Source organism: Heliangelus exortis, chromosome 18 (genome assembly GCF_036169615.1).
Source record: "Heliangelus exortis chromosome 18, bHelExo1.hap1, whole genome shotgun sequence".
Lineage (NCBI taxonomy): Eukaryota > Metazoa > Chordata > Aves > Apodiformes > Trochilidae > Heliangelus > Heliangelus exortis.
Genome location: NC_092439.1, coordinates 9,393,059 through 9,413,042, shown reverse-complemented (window position 1 = coordinate 9,413,042; position 19,984 = coordinate 9,393,059). Strand labels below are relative to the sequence as shown.

Genomic DNA, 19,984 nt, shown 5'->3' with positions numbered 1-19,984 from the left:
AAGTATAACACCACATAAAAGGTCTCTAATAAAGCATTTATGGAGGTAAACAAGACAAAATTTGAAAACAGTGAGCTACCAGTAATAAGACAAACATCTTAAAGCTTGCTTTAACTTAGAAACACAATATCAAGACCAGCCTGCATAATCAAAACCATTTATGTGTGTGTAGATATATGTATGTATACATATGTAGATATATCAGTACGTTGCTATCCAAGTTCAAAGGTACAAGAAAACAGGCCACCTAACTTCAAAACTCCATTTTGCAGGATTACCTTGGCACTTCAGACTACCTCACTATTTGGCCCTTCTATCGATTAAAGTAATACCACACAAAAAAGTATAAAACCAAATTAGTTTAGCTTTAAACTTTTAGAAGACTCTGTAAAATTGTAAACAACCAATCTATTACCAAGAGAGCTACATACACCCAGTCTTGTCCTCTTGGTGCCATCAGAGAAAGCATTCTGCTTCTGCTGGCCTTGTGCAGAGCTGTAACGATGCAGTATTCCCCAGCCTCCTTCCTACACCAGCTTCAGGCCACATCACAAAGGAAACCAAAAGGTAGAACATCTACTAGAGCTGGTAAACAGGGACATCTCCAACACACAGGTTACATTTTCTTTGCGGGACCCCAGGTACATAACTGTCATGACCAGTTGACTCCTCAAGGTGGGATGTTGCACGCAGTAACTGAAACCAAGTCTGGATTTTTTTTACTTTTTTTTTTTTTTTAAATCCTTTTATTCCACTCTGTGCCTTTTTTTTTTTTTTTTTTTTTTTAATTTAAAGAAAGAATCCTGAGCCTTCATGAATTAACCACCCTTCGCAATTAACCACCCTCTGGATTAACTCAGTTTTTGCAGGACTAAAGGACTGACAAGAGAATGAAGCTCTGTAGCTGCAAAAGAGCTACAGTTGGTGCCAATGCTGTTATGGGGGAACTTTGTCTCCACCCCTGATGTGGCAGAGCTCTGTGTACAGGTACAGTTTACTTCCCACACTACCCTGTCCCCCACGCTGTGGAGCAAGAAAGTGAAAACTGCACCCAGCAACACATAATACAACTATCTACTATTTCTTTCCACACTGGAACTGAAAACTGTGTGACAATGTAACTACACATGCACAGATAAATTCGAGTCACAGAATAAAAACTTCTCATGTAGCAATTTGGTGAGCACTGCTTTCCTTTAAGCACCAAACAACCACTAATTTCTACTTCGATGCATTTTCAGAGAAGTGCTTTTATAGATGGAATTTATGTGCAGGGTAAAGGTGAAGAAAAATGATGACATACTGATAATGCAGATCCATTTTTCAAAAATCAGCTTTATCTTTAATTGTTACATTCCAAAGGGGATATATGAAAGTTAGTTATCTACCAACTGTATACCTCTTAAGAGAGATAAGTATAGAATCACAGATAAAAAAATACACCTAACTTCCAAGACAACAGGTGCTAGAGAAAGTATGTGCCTTACACCATCAATCCAGACAAATGCAGGAAGGTTTTCTTATAATAAATATTTCCATCATATACTAACTCCTGAGACTTTACCTATGAAAAGAAAGGGAGAAGATCCTTAAAAGGAGATACCATACACATACAATATATTAAGCTATTAAATCAAAACAAAATGCCAACACTGTCTTGATATACACTGCATTTCAGTTTATCTACATCACAGTACTTTAAGTATGCAGCTTAAAGATCCAGTGTCCATTTAAGCTTTGCCTTAAATCTGCAAACATCACTTGACATACAAGGATCTTGAAAGTATGAGTGCAAGAAACCAAATGAATACAGCCAATCAGGAGTTCATTCTCTGATATGAGAACTACACTGCAAGATTTAGGTTTCCAGTACCTAGCATTAGTGAACAGAAAATCCAAGCATATTTACAAAAGGTCTTTACACAAAGTGATTAGTGAGTTGTAAGTAATTACTGTGTTCCCAGGTATTTTTTAACCACATAAATAGTAGAGAGAAATACCTGGTTAAAACCAACCATCAAATCACTATTGTAAATAAGGTACCACAGAGGCAACCCAAGGTATTCTAGGGTTTGTTTTCTTTTCAGTTTTGTTAGTAAAAGCCATTTGAAAATATAAAGATTTTAGCTTTTGGTTATCTAATCTTTTTGAATCGCTTCCATTCCAGTACATTCCCTCCGAGTTCAAATACCTTTTCCTTTTTTTTTTTTTTTTTTTTAATCAATAACGAATCACCTAAGCAAATCCTTCTGAACTGGCAGGATCAGGAAGATGCAAGTCAACTCTTTCCATCAGTCCACTTCACTTCCCTGGGGTCACTTTCCTGAGACACGATTAACTCAGCACCACGTGACGGTCAAAGACCGATTTGCGCTGCTCCTGGACCTGCAGCTTCCAGCGCTGCTGCGCGTACTCCACCTTGTTGAGCACGTTGGCACGGCTCCGAGAACGAGCCAGCACGTCGTGGGCATTGGCAAAGGGCTGGTGGTCCTAAAATGGCAAAAATCACCAGTTAGGTCTCCCTACTGAGCAATCACATTAGGGTTTTTTTGAGGTTACATTCAAAGGATGTGGCTCGCTGGGTGTTTTTGGTTTGCTTTTATTGTTTTTAGGGTAAACAAGCTGTTTCAACAAGCTGGTCAGGAATAATGACCAAGCAGGTTTTTGAGTAATTAAGACTGTACCTTAACTTCTCATTCAAAGTAACTTCCACGGGTTTCTCAAGTAGACCAAACTTAATTGTACTGTCAAACAAATATCTGCTACCCAGAGACATCATGGTGAGCTGCAAGACCAGAATCACCATCTTGCATCCATTAGCAGCTGGTGGGAAGAAGCTCAGAACAGACCCAGCTGCTGGGAGCCTCCTGTTATTGTCCTGACTGCAATTCACTTTAAAACTTAACTGAAGAGTCAATTTTCTGCCAGCTGATGGCCATTTATCATCAGGTAGTTCAGGATGTTCACACACAGCTTCTATATAAAACCAACACACTCTGATGTTTACCAAACTAAACCCATTGTCCTGAGCTGTCCAAAAGCAAAAGTGTCAATACAGCTGTTTAAGTGACAGAGCTCAACAACAACTGAGTGCTGGTTTAATATTTACTCTGTTTTCTAACAGTACCTACAAAGCTTTTCTTTTTTTTTTTTTTTTTTTTTTTTTGTGGCAACTATAACCAAGTTATAAACTGTAAGAGTTGAAACCGAACAACTTATTTGGCTATTAAACTGTTTTGGACAAAGTCAGATACTAAAGCTATATGAGAAACAAATATGCAGTTGGATATACCTACAATGGGAAGTTAGCAGGTGATAAATCACTTAATTCATAGGCAAACAGAATCAGAACAGTAACACATTTCTACCATGAAATAGATGGCAGAAGGGAGAGCACAGGACAAGGCAGATGGTAATGGCTTTCCTGACAAACCACCTCATCTCAAAGGCCAGCAGCTGGCAACTTCTACATTGACAACAAGGGAGGGCAGGGGGAGAGTTTAGAGAGGAAAGAGGTCCATGGAAGTAGCTTACATTCAACAGCTGCCACTGCCACCACTGAGTGGTGAGCAAACGAAAGAGCAAACAAACTGGCTGAAATTCAGCAATCAATATCAATGTACATGGCATTTCTAAAGTGAGCCAATGGATCAATACCTCAAGACTTGCAAGCAGGGCAACAAGGATGAGGATAAGCCAAAAGGGACCTTAAATTATTTCACATTTATTGTTACAGGGGGATAAACAGAAGGAGGCAACATGAACTAGATGAGGACCTGAAGTCCTTTTTGTTTCAAGTACTACTGCAGCTACTAACAGTAGTTAGACTGCACCAGCACAGGTAACAGGGTCACAGTAACAGTTACAGCAAAACAGGGAATTGGCTACCACAGATCTAACATTTAAGGTAACTTCATTCTGCTGTTAAACAGAGATCCACCACAGGACTTCTTTCACATCTTACACCTAAGAGTGTAATGCTAAGGTTCTAATCCTGTTTCAGAGTTTATATAAGGTATAGAATATATGTAATTTGTCTGTATAGTATACAGGACATGCTCATTTAATTCAAGTAGGAAACTGTCTGATTTCTGCATGAATGCAGACAGGTAAAGGGTAATTCTCTAATTTCTTTCTCTTTTGTAAAGAGAAATCTAACCAGTGTGCAATTTGAATAAAAGTGATCCCTAGCAAGACTGTGTGGCTGACCAACACCTCAGAATTTGTATGCCTACTCCATGTCTAGAGCAGAAATAACTGAACCAGTCCTCATCTTATTGATTTCTAGCCCAATGAAAAATCAGAGTGACTTCAGAGAAGTCATTTCACAGTTTTCCTCTCCCTTCAGGGAACACATTTACACAGCCTGGCAAATAGAGCCACTCATCCCAAACAGTTATTTAACAACCATCCCAATCTTTATGTTAGCCCAACCCCACCAGCACTCTGGTGAACTCACCCCAATATCTTCATCACTTTGTATGAGCTGTGAATGTCCAAAGAGACGTCTCTTCAGTATTGGCTCCACCAGTGTAAGGTACACCATGTACAGAAGAAGGAGGCCCAAAATAGACAGGTATATGATGATTGTAACCTACACAATGCAAGCACAGTTTATGCCAGAACTGTGACATTATCCCTCCCCCAGTCTCTCACCAGGCAGCAAGAGTACATGCAGTTTGTGGTGAGCCTGGATCTCTGAGAGTGACACCAGATGACTTAAACCCACAAACAAGAGAAAAAACACCAAAATACGACCTAGTATTAATAGGGTCTGGGACAGATGTTAGCTTGAAACAGTTTCTCCTACTGAGACCTTGCTAAAAATCTTGTGCTATCCCTGTTAAAACAGCTTGGTGTTTTAAATCTCACCTCAACCAAGGCAACTGCTTGATTTGACCATTAAACTAGGGTGAGAAATTTGGGTGGCTCCTGCATGGTCTCTATTCTCTAGGATAGATATGCATTCTAACAGTCACTAAGAAAAGTGGGAAGGCAAAAAGAAAATACCCAGTTTCTAAATGACAGAAAAAGGAAATCTGTGTTACAAAAGAAGAAAAGATTCACAATCTATTTGTCCCTGCCTAGGGCTCAATGACTCCAGTAAGACAAGAACGTGAAGAATATAAAAACCCTCTGTGAGAGCAATGAGTATTTTTGCTCTTTTTAACTTCCCAATGTACATAGAAAATTTATAATAAGGAAGTAAGACAGCTGAATAATGAGAGGCCCTGTAAAATAAGAACAAAAACAGGATCCAAAGCTAGGCAAAATAAAAGTTGTATCTTTTTCTGCTTTGGAAAAATTTTCCCATTAAAAAGAATGTTTCTTTAGAGGACATGCATATTTACTAATCAGTTGAAGTATTTACTATAAGTCAACAGAATTACATCATTTACCTTAATTGTGACAGAGCTTCTCTCCTCATATTTGCATTCACAACGTAAACAGTATGCTTCTACATCAGGGCCAGGGACAGGCATGGGCTCAACCACATGAAGACAGTCACTGAAGACAGACAAAAACTGCTCAGTTTTGAGCTGGTTTTATCTTACCTGTTCCACTAAGCAAGCAGACCCCAGCTGTGTCAGCTAAGAAGTTGCACTGTCCTGAATTATAAGTATTCAAGATTTAAAAAAATAATAAAATAACTCACTACTCCACCATTATTTTACTTAATCAAGCTACTGACTTTCTAACATAATACAGTTTTCATTTTCCAGCTAAAGTATTAAACCTGTCAGTATAACATGTCCAAGGATTTGAATCCCAGCACAAATGACCATTTGACACTAACATCACAGATGGAAGTAAATTCCAGACACACACTTCTCCCTTCATCATACTCAAATGAGCCTTATTCTGTCCTTCCACTATCTGAAGGGAGATTAACTTCTCTCTGGTGTTCATGAACAGAAGTTCTTTCTTCCTGCCATCACAAGTTGCAAAATGATAGTGAATAAATATCAGTCAGGTGTCAGCACCAGACACGATGGGAAAGCTTGAGCTGACTTAAAAGATTAGAAAATATAAGTCAGCACATGCCAAAAAATGTGGCTGAAAATCTTGCAGGCACTCTATACCCCAGAATTACAATCCAGCTGCCATGAGACAACTGAATCCACCAATAACTTGTACAATTTTGGTCTTTTTGCTGACTCGGGTTGGTTGTTCAGAGTTCAGTCCCAGAGTGTCTGCAGAACACTGACAGAACAAAAATCACATTTTGTTTTTATCCTAGTTAACTTAATGCTAGCACAGTCAGAGTGGAAGGTTTATTTTTCATTTATTTGAACATAAAATTACATTCTCCTCTGTGGAGGAGTGCAGCATTCAAGCTAGAAAATTTAAAAATGCATTCAAGTTATAATTTATGCAGTTTCTGTTCACAGGCTTGAAAGCTTCTATCATTATGCTGCACAAGGCTAGCAGAAATCTTGTATGTAGCTTAATTGCAGTAAGTGTGTTAGTGTGAACAGATCAAGTATTAATATCAGCATTTTTTCCTCCAGTTGTTTCAAGTTACTAGGAAGTTTAAAATCTATCAGAACCTTAGAATTTTGATGATGTGTTTCTTCCCTGAACTGCAATTCCATGGCAATGTAAGAGGAAAATGTAAAAAAGATTAATCCTTTTCTAACCTATTTTCCCACTCAAGTGCCTCTACATTACACCTTCTTCCACCCACAGTAATAGCACTAAAGAAGCACTCCTGACCTGAGTCCAGAAGGGTGACTGGTTTTACTGGGGTCAAAGCACCCCAGCCCACAATGATGATGGCAAAAAGCCCCGTTTGCCAGCTTGAAGCCAAAGAACAGACCACTCCAAGAGAAAGAACTTATTTAGATGTTTAAGAGTCTCATGATGCACATTACAGTTTCAACACTAAAACTTAAGTTTTCATTTTATGTCTGGACAAGCCAGCAGTAAGTGTTCATTATATTGTACATAGTTCATAAAGACACTAAAAATTGATCTGGTTCTTGTCTCATGATAGCTAAAGGATGGTGCACATCAGACAGCTCTACTCAATAAGTCACTGATGCGGAAGCCAAAGTACAGCATAAATTTGTCAGTTTCATTGCACATAAACCAGCAATCAAGCCTTTTAGAAGTGCACAGAAGACATCTCAAACAGTAGATCAAAGTAAAAATGTTCCCAGATTGTCACTTAAGAAATGCTAATTTTTCCTCCACTCAGTACCAGTACTGTTTAAAGGGAAACAGAATCTTTTCTGCTACTGAGGCACACACTAAGCAATACCCACTGAAAAAAACAAAACGACAAAAACAAACAACAACCACAAAACCACCAACAAAAAGCAAAACCATTTTCATTTGCAGAGCTGTAATGAACAATAAAGCCAGTTAATGCTGCTACTCTGAAATGTCTGCTGCAGCTGGGAGCCTCCCAGCATGTTTTATTGCTGCAACTTCATTTGTCATCACAGGACTAATATTAAATTAATCATGCAGGACAAAACCAGTAATTCCAATGGGGCAGTACATTTTATGTTGATTAGTTTAGATTGAAATTTACAGTGTTGTTTCTCAGAGCTCTCCTGCAGGTAACTTAATAAGGCACACCTCTACACATACCTGTAGCACTAATTTTATTCCTATCCTTCTGTGGGCCTACACAGGGGCACAAAATTTTCACAGCCAGGATGCCAACCTACTGCTACTTGTCAGACTGAAAAGTCTCTTATGAATCCTCAAAGTAACTGAAGAAGAGTCAACACATTGAGAAGCACAGCATGTTTTTATAAGCTGATCCAAGGATCTCTGAGCACTTCCATAACCAATGTAACTCTAAAACATGATATTTCATTTGTCTGATTCACAAATAAATTTATCTCCCTTTCTTGCCCTACCCCTCCCTCACCCCTGGCCATGCACATCCATCTTCAGCTTGGAGAGAGGGGCCTGAAAATGCAATAGCTGACCTAAAAATACAACAGAGCACATTCCTGATGCACAGAGATGTAAGAACTCTCTCTGAAAAAACGTATTGTTAGATGGCTCAGGCTGAGTCATACAACTGCACTTTCTGGTTGCAATTCTGAGGAACAGAAATCTCCAGAAACAACAGTCACTAAATGATAGAACAGGTTTCAAGAGTAAAGAGAGAGTTGACAATAATCCTGAGTTTCAGTTCTGTGGCTGTGCTCCTTTGTCTTTATGGCATTTCAAATCACTCAATTCAAATTACACTCTCTTCCCTTATACTACTTCCAAATCTAAATAAAAATCCTAAGCACAGAAGCAAGCAAACCCACACAGAAAATGGGGCAAAACCCCTGCAAGCCCTGTCCCTTAATAGAGCTGAATCCTATAGAACTTTTAAAAGAAAAGTTCCACTAAGTTATGCAAGAGATGTGATTTTTTTCTCCTGGCACCACCACAGAGGACTCACATCTAAGCACTACAGAACAAGTATTCAATGAGTGAGAGTAATTGCCATTTTTTATGCCACACACACTTACCAGTCTTTCTGTGAGACATTTTTCTTGAAAATATTGCCTGAATGCTCTTTGTAAGGAGGGCAGATGCATTTACATCGAACATCCTCAGAATTCTGTAAAGTAAACAACATGTTTAGAACAAATCATCATTGGTAACTGTAACAGGATACAGAAATCACTCTTCACATAATATGTGAAAGATTTAACACAAACTACTTGCAAGTATCTTTGAATAGTTTTACTCAGGATTTCCTTCAAGCTTAAAAACAATCCTTAAAATTACTAAGCAAGCAGAGTAATTTGTCAAGTAACACTATTATTATTTTAGATACCTAACACATTATTCAGGAGAAAAATCAATATACATTCACCTGCTTTTTAAGAAAAAAGCATTCAGAAGTTGCTGATGTTGGTACACTCAGCTATTCAGCTTATGAGGACAGCTGTGGAACAGACACCATGAGAAGCTTAAAACAGATTATTTAATATTAATCCCAAATGGAGACTGGCAAAGAAATGTCTGGATAATTCTGTCCTCCCTGGCCACAAGAGAACCAATGCTGTAAGGAATACCAGAGGGACCAGTATAGCCCACTGTCCTCTTGCCTTAACAGCAGCAAAGATATCATGAGGTAAAGTTCAGAACTGGAATCCCAAATGAAGGCAACGTAAATGTGGAAACCATGGAAACTCAGAAAAGCAAATTTTAGAGAAACAAATGAACATTTGCATAGGCAACAATTGACACTGTAGGAAGAAGTGAGAAGAATTAACTTAGGGACAGTGAGAGAGAAGTAGCACCAAAATTAACATTTATATCACTAGTAGAAAAAGTGGAATTTCAGAAAAACTATGGCTTTGTGTAGTGCATTAAAACAGGGTAATTCCTTCATTTCCCAAATTATGTAGGAACAGAAAACCCTATGGAGAGAACAGATGATCAGGAGGGAGTTACAGGAAAATATTCTCAAACCTAAACCAGAAAAACTTGTAAGTTATTTATTTAAGGGACAAAGAATAAACGTATGTGGCTTACCTAAAGAATAATCCCATTCCTAACAGCGTTACAAAAAGAGGTCTCAAGAAGCCCCAGCAATGACGGGAATGAGCTCGCACAAGGCAGAGCCGGGGCAGCACAACACCGAGTGGGTACGGGGCAGCTGGAAAACCTTCACCCCCTGCAGCCCAAGCCAAGCCTGGCCTCACCCGTAAAACCCCCGATTATCATTCCAAAGGAGAAGATTCAGACACCGGGGGGCTTTGACAAGAGGAACGATTTTCACTCTTAGGAGACACCGTGTTCTGAGGCACAGAGACCACAAAATCCCGGTCCCCAGTGGGAACCCAGAGGGACCCCGGCCCGGGCAGGAGACGCTCGGGGAGCGGGAGCAAAGCGCTGGGGACGGGGGGAGAGCTGGGGCAGCCCCGACCCCCGCCAGCAGCACCGCGGGCCCCAGCAAACACCCCACCGGCACCCGGAGCGCTGCGGGACGGCGTCCCCGGGCACCGTAAAACGCCAGGGCCAGGGCCGGCACCGACACCGGCACCGGCAGGCAGAGGATCCGCGGGACCACCCGCTCACCCCGCGCCGGTGTAGGGCAGCGCCTGGCCGAAACCACTGGGTCCCGCTGCCAGCTGAAGCGGGCCGGGTGGCGGAAGGAACGAGTGACGGGGCGGAGGAGGGGAGGGCCCCGGTACCGGGCCGGGAAGCGGGGATCACTGACATTCGTTTCCCCACCCCCACTCTGCTCCGCTCACCTTGGCCTCGGCGCCCAGCCCCGCCAGAGCGGCCAGCGCCAGCAGCGAGCAGAGGCGAGCCCATTCCCGGCAGCGAGCCGCCATGTCGGGCCCGCACCGCTTATCGCCGCCGCGCCGCCGCCGGGCCCCCAGCGCCCGCTGCCATCACTTCCGCCTCACGTCAGGCGGCGTCCGGCCGCGATGGCGGCACCCGCGGGAACGGCGGCGCCACCGGAGTGTTCCGGGGAAGGAGGGGGCGTCTGGCACGGCGGGCCCGGAGAGGGCTTCGCTTCGCCGCGAGCCTCCGGAGTGGATTTCCCGAAGAAAAACGCAAAACTATCGAAATTGGGTTAAAAGCGTTAAGAGGTAGCCCTCTAAATGACACGGTGATGTCACAGATAATCCAGTTTTCCCACGACTGAACAGCCCAGGGCAACTGATAGGAAACGCAACACGTGTTACGGGCAGGCAGGCGGACCCGCGGAGAAGACATCCCCAAAATCCCCCGTTTTCCTGAGAAGACATCCCCAAAATCCAGCAGTGTCCCCTGGTCGTGGTGCGGCTGCTCATTACTCCCAGCCCAGAGCTGTGTTCCCCTTCCTTCCCCAGGGCGGAGCAGCCTTTCCCGCGGTGCCACCGGCGGCACCGAACGATCCCGGTGCTGCTGGAGCGGGACCCAGCGGAGCCGGTGCCGGTGTTGGAGCCCGCAGGCACTCCCGACACTCAGCTCCTTCAGCCTCTCTCCTTTTTTTTTTTTTTTTTTTTTTTTTTTTTTGTGTCTTTCCTTTACCCATTCCCTGCCCCAAGCTGCTGAGCGGGACACAGGAGGGGCCCCCGCGCCTCCCCCAGCCCCGGACGTGGCTCTCAGGTCATGGGAACTAAAATAATAATATAATAAAAATAAAATAATAAAATAATCCCCTCGGTGCCGTGCCCCTTTCGGTTGTGCTTTTAAGGCTATTTTAATACAGTGGTTTGCGCAGTCAGAACAGCGCACCGGGAGCTGAGTTACTATGGAAACGCAGAACACCTTTAAAATTCAGGGAAAATTGCCAGCGGGGTGTAATGAGGAGACGTCAGGCTTCAGCCTGAGCCAAACAATTTGTTTAACGACCGGATCTGCAATGGAACTGTTTGGAAGCGCGAAGGTGGCTCCGTGTCTTCCTCACCACCCACGCTCATAGTCTGCGATGGGCGAAGTGACTGCTGAGCTGGAAAACACGCTGGATCCTGCATGGATTGAGCTTCGAGCCGAAATAAATAACCTCCAGTTTCAGATGCATCTGTGCAGGATGGACAGGATAGGAAAAGATTTCCAAGAGGTAGTCAAGAGACCGATTTCCTAATGTACTCAAGGAGTTCCAATGCCCAGGTAGTTCCCTTAAGTCTGGGCACGAAGAAAGAAGAACTCGTGAGCCTCAGGCTCTGCAAGACATAAAGATTGCTGCTTCTAGAAGATTAGTTCAGTCCTGCCCTAGAAAACAGTAACCAGTGATTTAGTCAGCAAAACTGCTGGGTGAATTATTAAGAAAAAGCAGTGGAAGCCTTAATCTCAACATTTAGATTTTTCATGTTGTTTTGTGTTTATTTTTTTAATTAGTATGTCAGCACACCAGTATCAGAAGCAATACTATTAAATGATAGTTTAGAAAATGTTTAAAAATGTAAAGAAAAGGTGATTTCAAGAAGAAAAAAATATTAAATGATTGCCTGACCATAACTGCCCTTCAGCTACCTAATCTTCCAGAAGGACTGAAGATGTGTTTCATCTTCAAGAGAGCTCTCAAAGGTTTATCTGTAGAGCCTGAGCTTTAGTGGTGTTCAGGCTGCTCCCTGCACTGCTCCCACAGCCCTTACCAGACCCACTCTCCTCACATTAATGAGCTGAGTTCTCACATCAAGTTTGCTCTTTTAAAATTACATAGAATGTGCATTAATAACAAGATCTGTTTTGAGAGTTGGAACTCTGCACTGGCCTCTCTAAGCTAAACTTTGTGCTTTGCTATCAGTGCACTGTGTTGAATCAGAAGTCAGCTTTGTAGCTTCTGTCATATTTGTCTCCATCAGCAGGACTCACACAAGTAACTCCCCTCTCTTCAAGAGCTGCTGGCAGTCCCTTTGATCCTTAAAGGCTCTGCTTCTGAGGCTGTGGGGAGGGAAAAAAATCACTACCTGGCAATAGCACTGGGCTCTGCTGGGCTGTGTCAAACCATTTGTGTAGGGTTTCTTCATACCATGCAGCTGAGCAGGCATCCACTGTCACAGCCTAGATGTTCCTCAGAGCAGGCAGGGTAGACAGTAGTTACCCTATTTTTAATTATCTGAATTATGGTTATTTCTTACTAATGCAAATCACCATCTTTTGATTTCAGCCTATTCACATTCCGAACTTGCCTTCTTCCCTTCTTTTTCCAAGCTCAGAATATTTTTCCATTATCAACAACGATATAAACAAAAAATCCAAAGGGATTATGTAAATAAGTAATTGATTCAGTATTTCTGCAGTCATTGCCAACATGAAAGCAATGTGACATTTGCACAAAAAGAAAAACAAAGTAAAACCAGGTTCTCTCTTGTCAATCCCTCATGTTCCATTAAAAAATCAAAATTCTGGCAGCAGTTGTTATTACAGCAGCCTTTACTCAGCAAAGAAGCGTGGGAAGCAATTAATTCCAATGTCAATTGCTCTAGGATAATGAGAAATTCACCTTTCAGCAGACTGGTCACCAGCATCTGTTTGATTACAATCTGTCACTGGAACTGCATCCCTTCAAATAAACAGCACAGGTTTGTCTTACAAGTTTATGGTTTGGACCAAAACCCCAGCAGCTCTGTTCAGGTCGTGGCTTCCCGGTCTCCGGTCTCTGGAGAATAGAAAGAGAAATCAATGCTGAGGGGATGGATTGTGTACAAGGTTTACAATAAAAACAAGTTTTCCAAATATAGTTCATCTCAGAAACTCATTACATTACAGTAATGCAGTGTAATGGCTGGTGGCTTCCTTCCATAACCAAGGCATTATTTTGCAATCTGCTGATAGAAGTTATGTAAAGCCTTTCACAACAGAAATGTATGTATATGGAAAGGGCAAGCAAGATAAAATGCTTACCTCTGTATTTCTATTTTTTAATTGATGTTTATGATATGAAGCAAATGGAGGGAAGTGCTAAAAGAGCACTGCATCTGTTTTATCTTTCTGCCTGGGTGAATACACTCTTGACTTTTCTGCGGGCTCCAAGAGTTCAAGGTCCCTCTCTGTTAGGGCAAGGTCAGGCAGTGCTCCCACACACTGCAGCATTTTGCAGGTTCCAGCTGCTCCCCACGCTGCCTGTGTGGGGGTTATGCAGTGTTCTGCATCAGTTTTCAGTTAGTGGCACGTGTCACCTTCTCACCAATGCAATTCCTGGTGTGTGTCCCTTCCTTCAGCAGAGGAGGACTGCTGCAAATAGGAGTAGCAGCTTGGGGATGAGAAGGTGGCTTCAGCTGGTTAACCATGATCTGTGAGCTCATAACTCTGACTTCATTCCTTGCAGCATGAGGGACAACCTGTGCATTTCTTTATTTAATCTAAAATTTATTAATAGACTCTGCTAGGTCTGACCCAGCAGGACCTTGGACCCCCTGTGTGTGCAGCCCACAGGAGAGACAAAGGTCAGTGGTGCTCCACACGGTTTGTCCTGTGCTCCCTCTGCTTCCTAGGAGAACTTCTGCCAGAAGCATGTTTGCATGGTGGCAACTATGCCCAGAGGACCCACAGTTTCTTCTCCAAGCAGAGTAATTCACTGGGATTACTAAAATAAAGCCGTGGTCCTTGTTTTATATTCAAAGAGATCAGCACTAAAAATCAAGTCACTATGAATCCAGAGCATGCTCTTCCCAGTGCCAGCCATTTAATTCCAATCTTTGCTTCAGCCTGCATGGAAACACCATAGCCAGTGACAGTTACGTTAAAGACCATGCAAGACTATGGCTACAATACAACTACAGGCTTTTTTACAATAAAGTTTATAGCTATTTTTTTCAAACTTGTTGCTAAATAGAGGGGCTTAAATCAGTAAACTCAACAAGTAAGCTGGGAACCCCTACAAGTGCTGTCTCCATTTTCTTATCTTGCCTGCTATTTTGGTCACTTTTCCAAAGCACAGATCAAGCAAGCCCTGGATGGATGTGAGCTTCGTTCACACTTTGGTGTTGACAGGAAATGAGGAGCACACACTCAGCATCTTGCTGGCCTGGGTCAATGTCAGCAGTGCAGTTACATTGCAGGTGCCTGCTTTAATTAGGACCTCTTCATCAGCAAACCTGGGCAAGATAAAATGAAACCTTGGAGTCAATGAATTTTGCTCTTCTAACCTTTTTTTCAGTCAGCATTTTCAACCTTTCTCAGATTTTGGCTTACCTATTGTATTTGATTCTACTTTCACTGGTCTCTGCAGTGTAACATTAAAGATATTTCAGGGTTTTTTTAGATACATCATCCCTTATAAGTGCAAGAGCAGCAATCTCCAGGAAAGCATTTCTTAACAGTTCTTTATCCAGGAAGCCATTCTTAGCAGTCGCTTATCTCTAGCAAACATAGTATCACAAAAGTTATTTCTTATAACCATAAAGGAAATCCTAGTAAGTCCACATATGTTGACATGCACAGGGGAGGAGAGGTGCAAAGACAGCATTGTGCAAAGGAAGTCAGGTACTTCAGATGACCACAAATATTGACACTACAGCAGTATTTTCTATTCTTAGATTGTGCACCATGGTGATGTACACACCAGGCTCAGCCCTTTTTCTTTAGCCATTACTCACTATGGATGCCAAACTCATGGCTTGTTAAAATGTCCACAAACAGTGGAAAATCAAGTGAAGTCATCTAAGTTAGCAAGCCCCTCAGCAGCTGCTTTCTAGCATGACATTATTTCAGAGGGCTCTGAGAAGAAACTGTGGTCCCACCAGATACTTTCAGTGTCAGTGCTTTCACTGGCTGTGCTGAGATGCTCACTCAGTTGGCACGAAATCTTGTGCCATTCAGATGGGAAAGAGTGACACCACTTTGACACAAAGGGAAGCTCTGGCCTTTGCATTTCATTCAGATTAAACCCCAACCAGACACAACCCAGTGGCTGACTCTCCTGGCTCAGCATTGATTTTATGCCACCACATTGCCAGGGTCTGTGCAGCAGCCAGGGCTGGTGATGCCCTACTTGCTCTGTTCCCATGACAACACTCTGCAAAGCAGCTCCCGGTGAGCTTTCCCCTGCCTGCCTCATCACATCCACAGCCCTGCCCGGGCTGCAACTTTCAGCTCCAGAAAACGCCTCTTCCTTCAATTAACAACAAGTATTTTACAAGGGAAAAGAGATCTGTTTGAATGAGTGATGCTTTGATTGTCAGAGAAGAAAGCATTAAGCTCTGTGCACCCAAACCCTGGGAGGATGGCTGAGTGTGCTTTGCCGTTCCACACTCTGCACTGCTGCTTGGTAACATGATGGGGACTGACTTCTGGTTTTGCTCCAGGGAATATATTTTTTTTTCATTGGTGCTGTGTGCATGATTCTTCGTGTATGCTGAAGTGAATTAAAATGTAACAGCACTTCAAGTAACTCATGATTTTATATAGCAGAAGGCAAGGAGTTGCTCAGATTAATTATTGTGGAGAGGAAGATGGGCTTTTGTTTGGGGCTAGCCTCACCCTGACCATCCTCCAAAAGCTGGATACCTCCTGGGAGCATCCTAAGAGCGAGGCCTTCAGGAGGGCCAAATACAGACTGGTCAAGCCAGCAGCTCTTTAGGCAAAAGTCTCTCAAGCTGATGCTTTTGGATGTATAGATGTGCAGCATAAATGATAAATGTGCAGCATAAAGATACGTTCAGGGCATTGAAGCTGGGTGTCAGTAGAGGAAAGTGAGCTACATTTTCCTACCTGTCAGTCCAGTGCAATTCTATCCTGAGTTGGAAAATTTTTTCGGTTTTTATTTTTTTAGTTAAAAATATTTTTCCAGGATAGATTCTAACTTTGTTTTGCTTTTTACATATAGACCAAGGGCTCAGTTTGTGGCTTTGGCTGTACCAGTCCCAGTTGCTCAGTATTTGCCACAAGTGTGTGGTGTCATCAGGACAGGAAGGAATCAAAATTAGGCTTGATGACCAAGAATTGATGACAGGGCTCAGCAAAAGGTGCTCCCTGCCCCATGCCAGGTGATGCTGACAGGCCATAGGTGACAGCCCATAACCCATCACAGGCATTTACCCCACCAGCAGCATATGAATTAATTGTATCCTGGCTGCTGTGTCTGAGCTTTATAGCACTGCAAAGGCTCTATATTAGACCCACTGTAAAAGCTCATTGCACTGGTAGGCAGAAAGCAAGAGCCATGAGCTCAGGGAAGGGCTGAAAGGCTGTTCATCCTGCCTCTGGATGAACACTACATGCATATTTTGACTTGGTCCAATATTCAGTCTTGTCCAGCCCAATCATTTCTGTGACCCCAGCATCAGCCTGTACATTACATTCTGCTTTGTTCTATTACTGGCTAATCTGCTATTCCATTTTGGTTTATTTGAGCCTTAAAGACCAAATCATGTGTCCTGCAAAATGCACAATATCCATCCTTGACTTGGATGGCTTCAAGCAGATGCTGAGGAACAATTAGATCACTGTCCATAGAAGCTGCCATTTAACTAAGAAAGAAAAGACAACTCTAAATAAGACAGATGCAGGGAGAGCCAAAAGATTGCTCACACTGATAATGAAAATTAATCAAACATTATTAGCAGTCTCCAGAGAGCCCAGTACATCATGTGCTTCTGAAATGTGCTTCTGAAATGTGCTTCTGGCTGTCCTCTGCCTGACAAGAGCACCCACTTCTCCCAGCTCAAGGACCGAAAGAAGCATCATGAAAAAGATAAAAAATTGGAGCCTCTTTCAAACAGACTGAGGTAGCTTTTTTTTTTGAAAGCAATTTGGGCCAGCCAGCAGTTTAGTGGTCCCAAGCACCTATGATCTCTGGGGAGATCAGTAAATACAGGCAAGTAATTCTACTGACTACATAGCCCTGCTCTTCTCCCTAGAGGGTGAGACTTACCTGGATGCAGTCCACATTGAGCTATGCTCCCCGGGAGGCTTCTCCTACACCCTCCTGAATGCAGCTCTGTTGGGCTTCCAGGTAGGCAGCACATTTCACCCAGGAGAGCCATGGGGAGAGTTGGTAATTAGTATCAGTCTCTGCCAGATTATTTTAGCACACAGCTATTTCCAGTAAAACTTCATGTTCTTCCTTTTGCCATCCTGCCTGTTTTCTTCCTTGACCAAGTTGTTCTAGTTTGAACTCACCAGCCTCAAAAACTGGACACTGGGTCAGTTCTGTTTGTGTTGTGCTTGATACAGTGGAGCCCCACTTAGGGCTTGTGGGCTTTCCAGCAGCAGAATGGTTTGTTTGGGTTTGGTGTATGTGCCTTTTGGGTTTCTTTGTTTGGCTTATGTTTATAGCTTGGTATTGTGGGAATAGTGGGGAGAGTGAGTAACTGACCTTGTTCATTGAAGCTGTGTCAATTCATGCACAAAAATTAAGAGAAGAAAATCTGAAAGAGTGAAGAAAGTTGAAAGTTTCTCTTTGCACTTGGTTGTGCAGAGCTGTGGCCCTCCCACAAACCAGACTTAAGGTTGGTGCATTTTATCCCTTTACCCTGCCAGAACAGAGTCCCAAGTCTTCCTCTCCTGAAGCTGGGTCCTGGGGATAGTGCCCTGATCTCACTGCCACCAGGGCAGCTCACACCACTGAGGATGGGGTTTTACCTTTGCTGTGCCTGGACTCTGTTACATTAGTCATCTGTGAGCCCCAGGAAAAATAATCCGTATTTTTCTCCTAAAGCACTAAGAGGTGCATCTGGATCACCTTAATTTGATTTGAGGCAGCAGAGAGTGGAAGTGCAGGGAGAAAAATGCGTGAGCTCATCAGTAGCTTCTGATACAATTTTCAAATGAGAGCATCCCCTGCTTTGTACAGACTGCAGTGACTCACTGTGTTAGTGCTTGCTCTGAGTAGGATTTTTTTCAGCTGCTGCTGTGCTCAGTTTCTCTCTGGATAGGTGCAGATGAACCCTTTTCCCCTTCTTGATGATAACTACTTAGATAATGCATGAACACCCAGCAGCACACTATCAGATGTTCTCCTGAGGGCGGATGTTCCCTGGGGTGGAAAATTATCTTGGCAGGAGAGGGAGGACTTTGCTGAGAGCTAAATAACACCCAAATAATGTCAACATAAAGTCACCACTCCCTGTCTACTCTAGCTTAGGCTTTCTGTCTTCAGCTGTGCCTCTCCCCTGTGTGAAGTGAGCACTGCACCAGGTAGCCCTGAAGCACCAGCACAGCACAAACAGGATATTGGAGCTCCTGTGGTGAGACAAGTTGCAATGAGCACGTCCTGCACACCATGGCAGGGGCTTGTAGGGCTTGGAACAGCAAGGACAAAAGTTGTTTTGCCTGCCCATCCTGCTAACCATAACCACAGCATACTCATAGAGCAAATTATCTGGAGAGGCCGTAGTGTTGGTGGAGGAGATAAATTCCTCACCTGTGTAGTCTCCTTACCCTCATTAGTTTGACCTTTTCAGAGCTCCTCTCTACTCTAAGCAGAAACAGCAGCATCTGTGCTGGTTAATCATTGCCCTATAGCAAACTCCTCCAGGACCCTGTCCCACAGGGCTCTTTCTAGCTGTTAAAACACTGACCTGAACCATAAGACACCCCACTGGGAGATGTCTCAGCCCTCACAGTTAACAGTACCTGGGACTTTGCTTTACTCATTACTTAGTTGGAAGGCACAGAACAGGACACTGGAAGATGGCTCATGACCTTGTATCACAGCAGACGAAGCAGCAGGAGGAAATATGTGAAGCAGAAGATTCCTTGCAACAAAATGTGGTCTCGGAGCAAATTTATCTAGGAGAATGCTAAGCTGAAAATGCCAAGTCAATTAGCCCTTGTATGTGATTTGGTTTTTTAAAATGTACTATCATCTCCTTCTGGAAGATGAAGAAGAGCACATTTTCCCCTTCTGTTAGGCCACAATTTCAATCTAGAAAATGTCTTTGAAGACTAAACCAAGGAGAGGAGCTCTCTGAGTAGAAGGAGCTTAAAATCCACAGATTTTCTCTCTAAACCTGTCCAGCCAGAAAGCCAAACAACCCTTCTCAGAGTGCCGCTCACAGCAAACCCACTTGACTGAATTCTCACACATCTGCCCTCCTGAGACCCACTTTTCCCAGCTCCAAATCACATTTTGCCCAATTATGGGTTTTCTCCTCTGTCAGCAACTGAAAAGGCTAATGGCAAAATCCTGATCATTTTCCATGTGTGATGAATATTACTGTTCTTGATAAAACCAGGTCATTGGGCTGCAACACACCTGTGCTGGGCTTTGTCCTCCACCCAGGGATTTTGAAGTGGGTTTTGGATTTGTGATTTGTGATCCAGGAAGCCAAATGATTCATTCCCAATTACATTTTTCTTTTCAAATTAATAGCCAGCACTGTCTGGTGTTGTACTTTCTCAGATGGAGCCTGTTTGCCTGTGTTCTCCATGAGTCAGTCTGTTTTGCAGCCAGCAAGCGCCTGATCACTCTCCTTGCTCCATCTGATCTGTTTGTGGAGGAACAGAGGACTGGGGTTTATAGCAACACTTGAAAATACATTGCTTTCCTCACTTTCTGAAAGCAAAAATCTCATAGTGCTTTTTCCCTCAAGCAGTATTTTTCAATGCTGCCTTTGCCAGCATTGCCAATGAG

At 43.0% G+C, this 19,984-nt stretch overlaps 1 protein-coding gene across 1 annotated transcript; it reads right to left on the bottom strand.

Moving 5' to 3' along the window:
- Positions 1-1,315: 1,315 nt before the first annotated feature.
- On the bottom strand, positions 1,316-10,387 carry TMEM9B (TMEM9 domain family member B). The gene is made up of 5 exons (XM_071762098.1): positions 10,224-10,387; positions 8,487-8,578; positions 5,400-5,508; positions 4,460-4,594; positions 1,316-2,490 (listed from the first exon to the last, which is right to left on the bottom strand). Exons 1-5 carry the CDS (start codon positions 10,305-10,307, stop codon positions 2,335-2,337), a joined length of 576 nt encoding a protein of 191 aa, XP_071618199.1. The 5' UTR covers positions 10,308-10,387; the 3' UTR covers positions 1,316-2,334.
- Between the last annotated feature and the right edge of the window lie 9,597 nt (positions 10,388-19,984).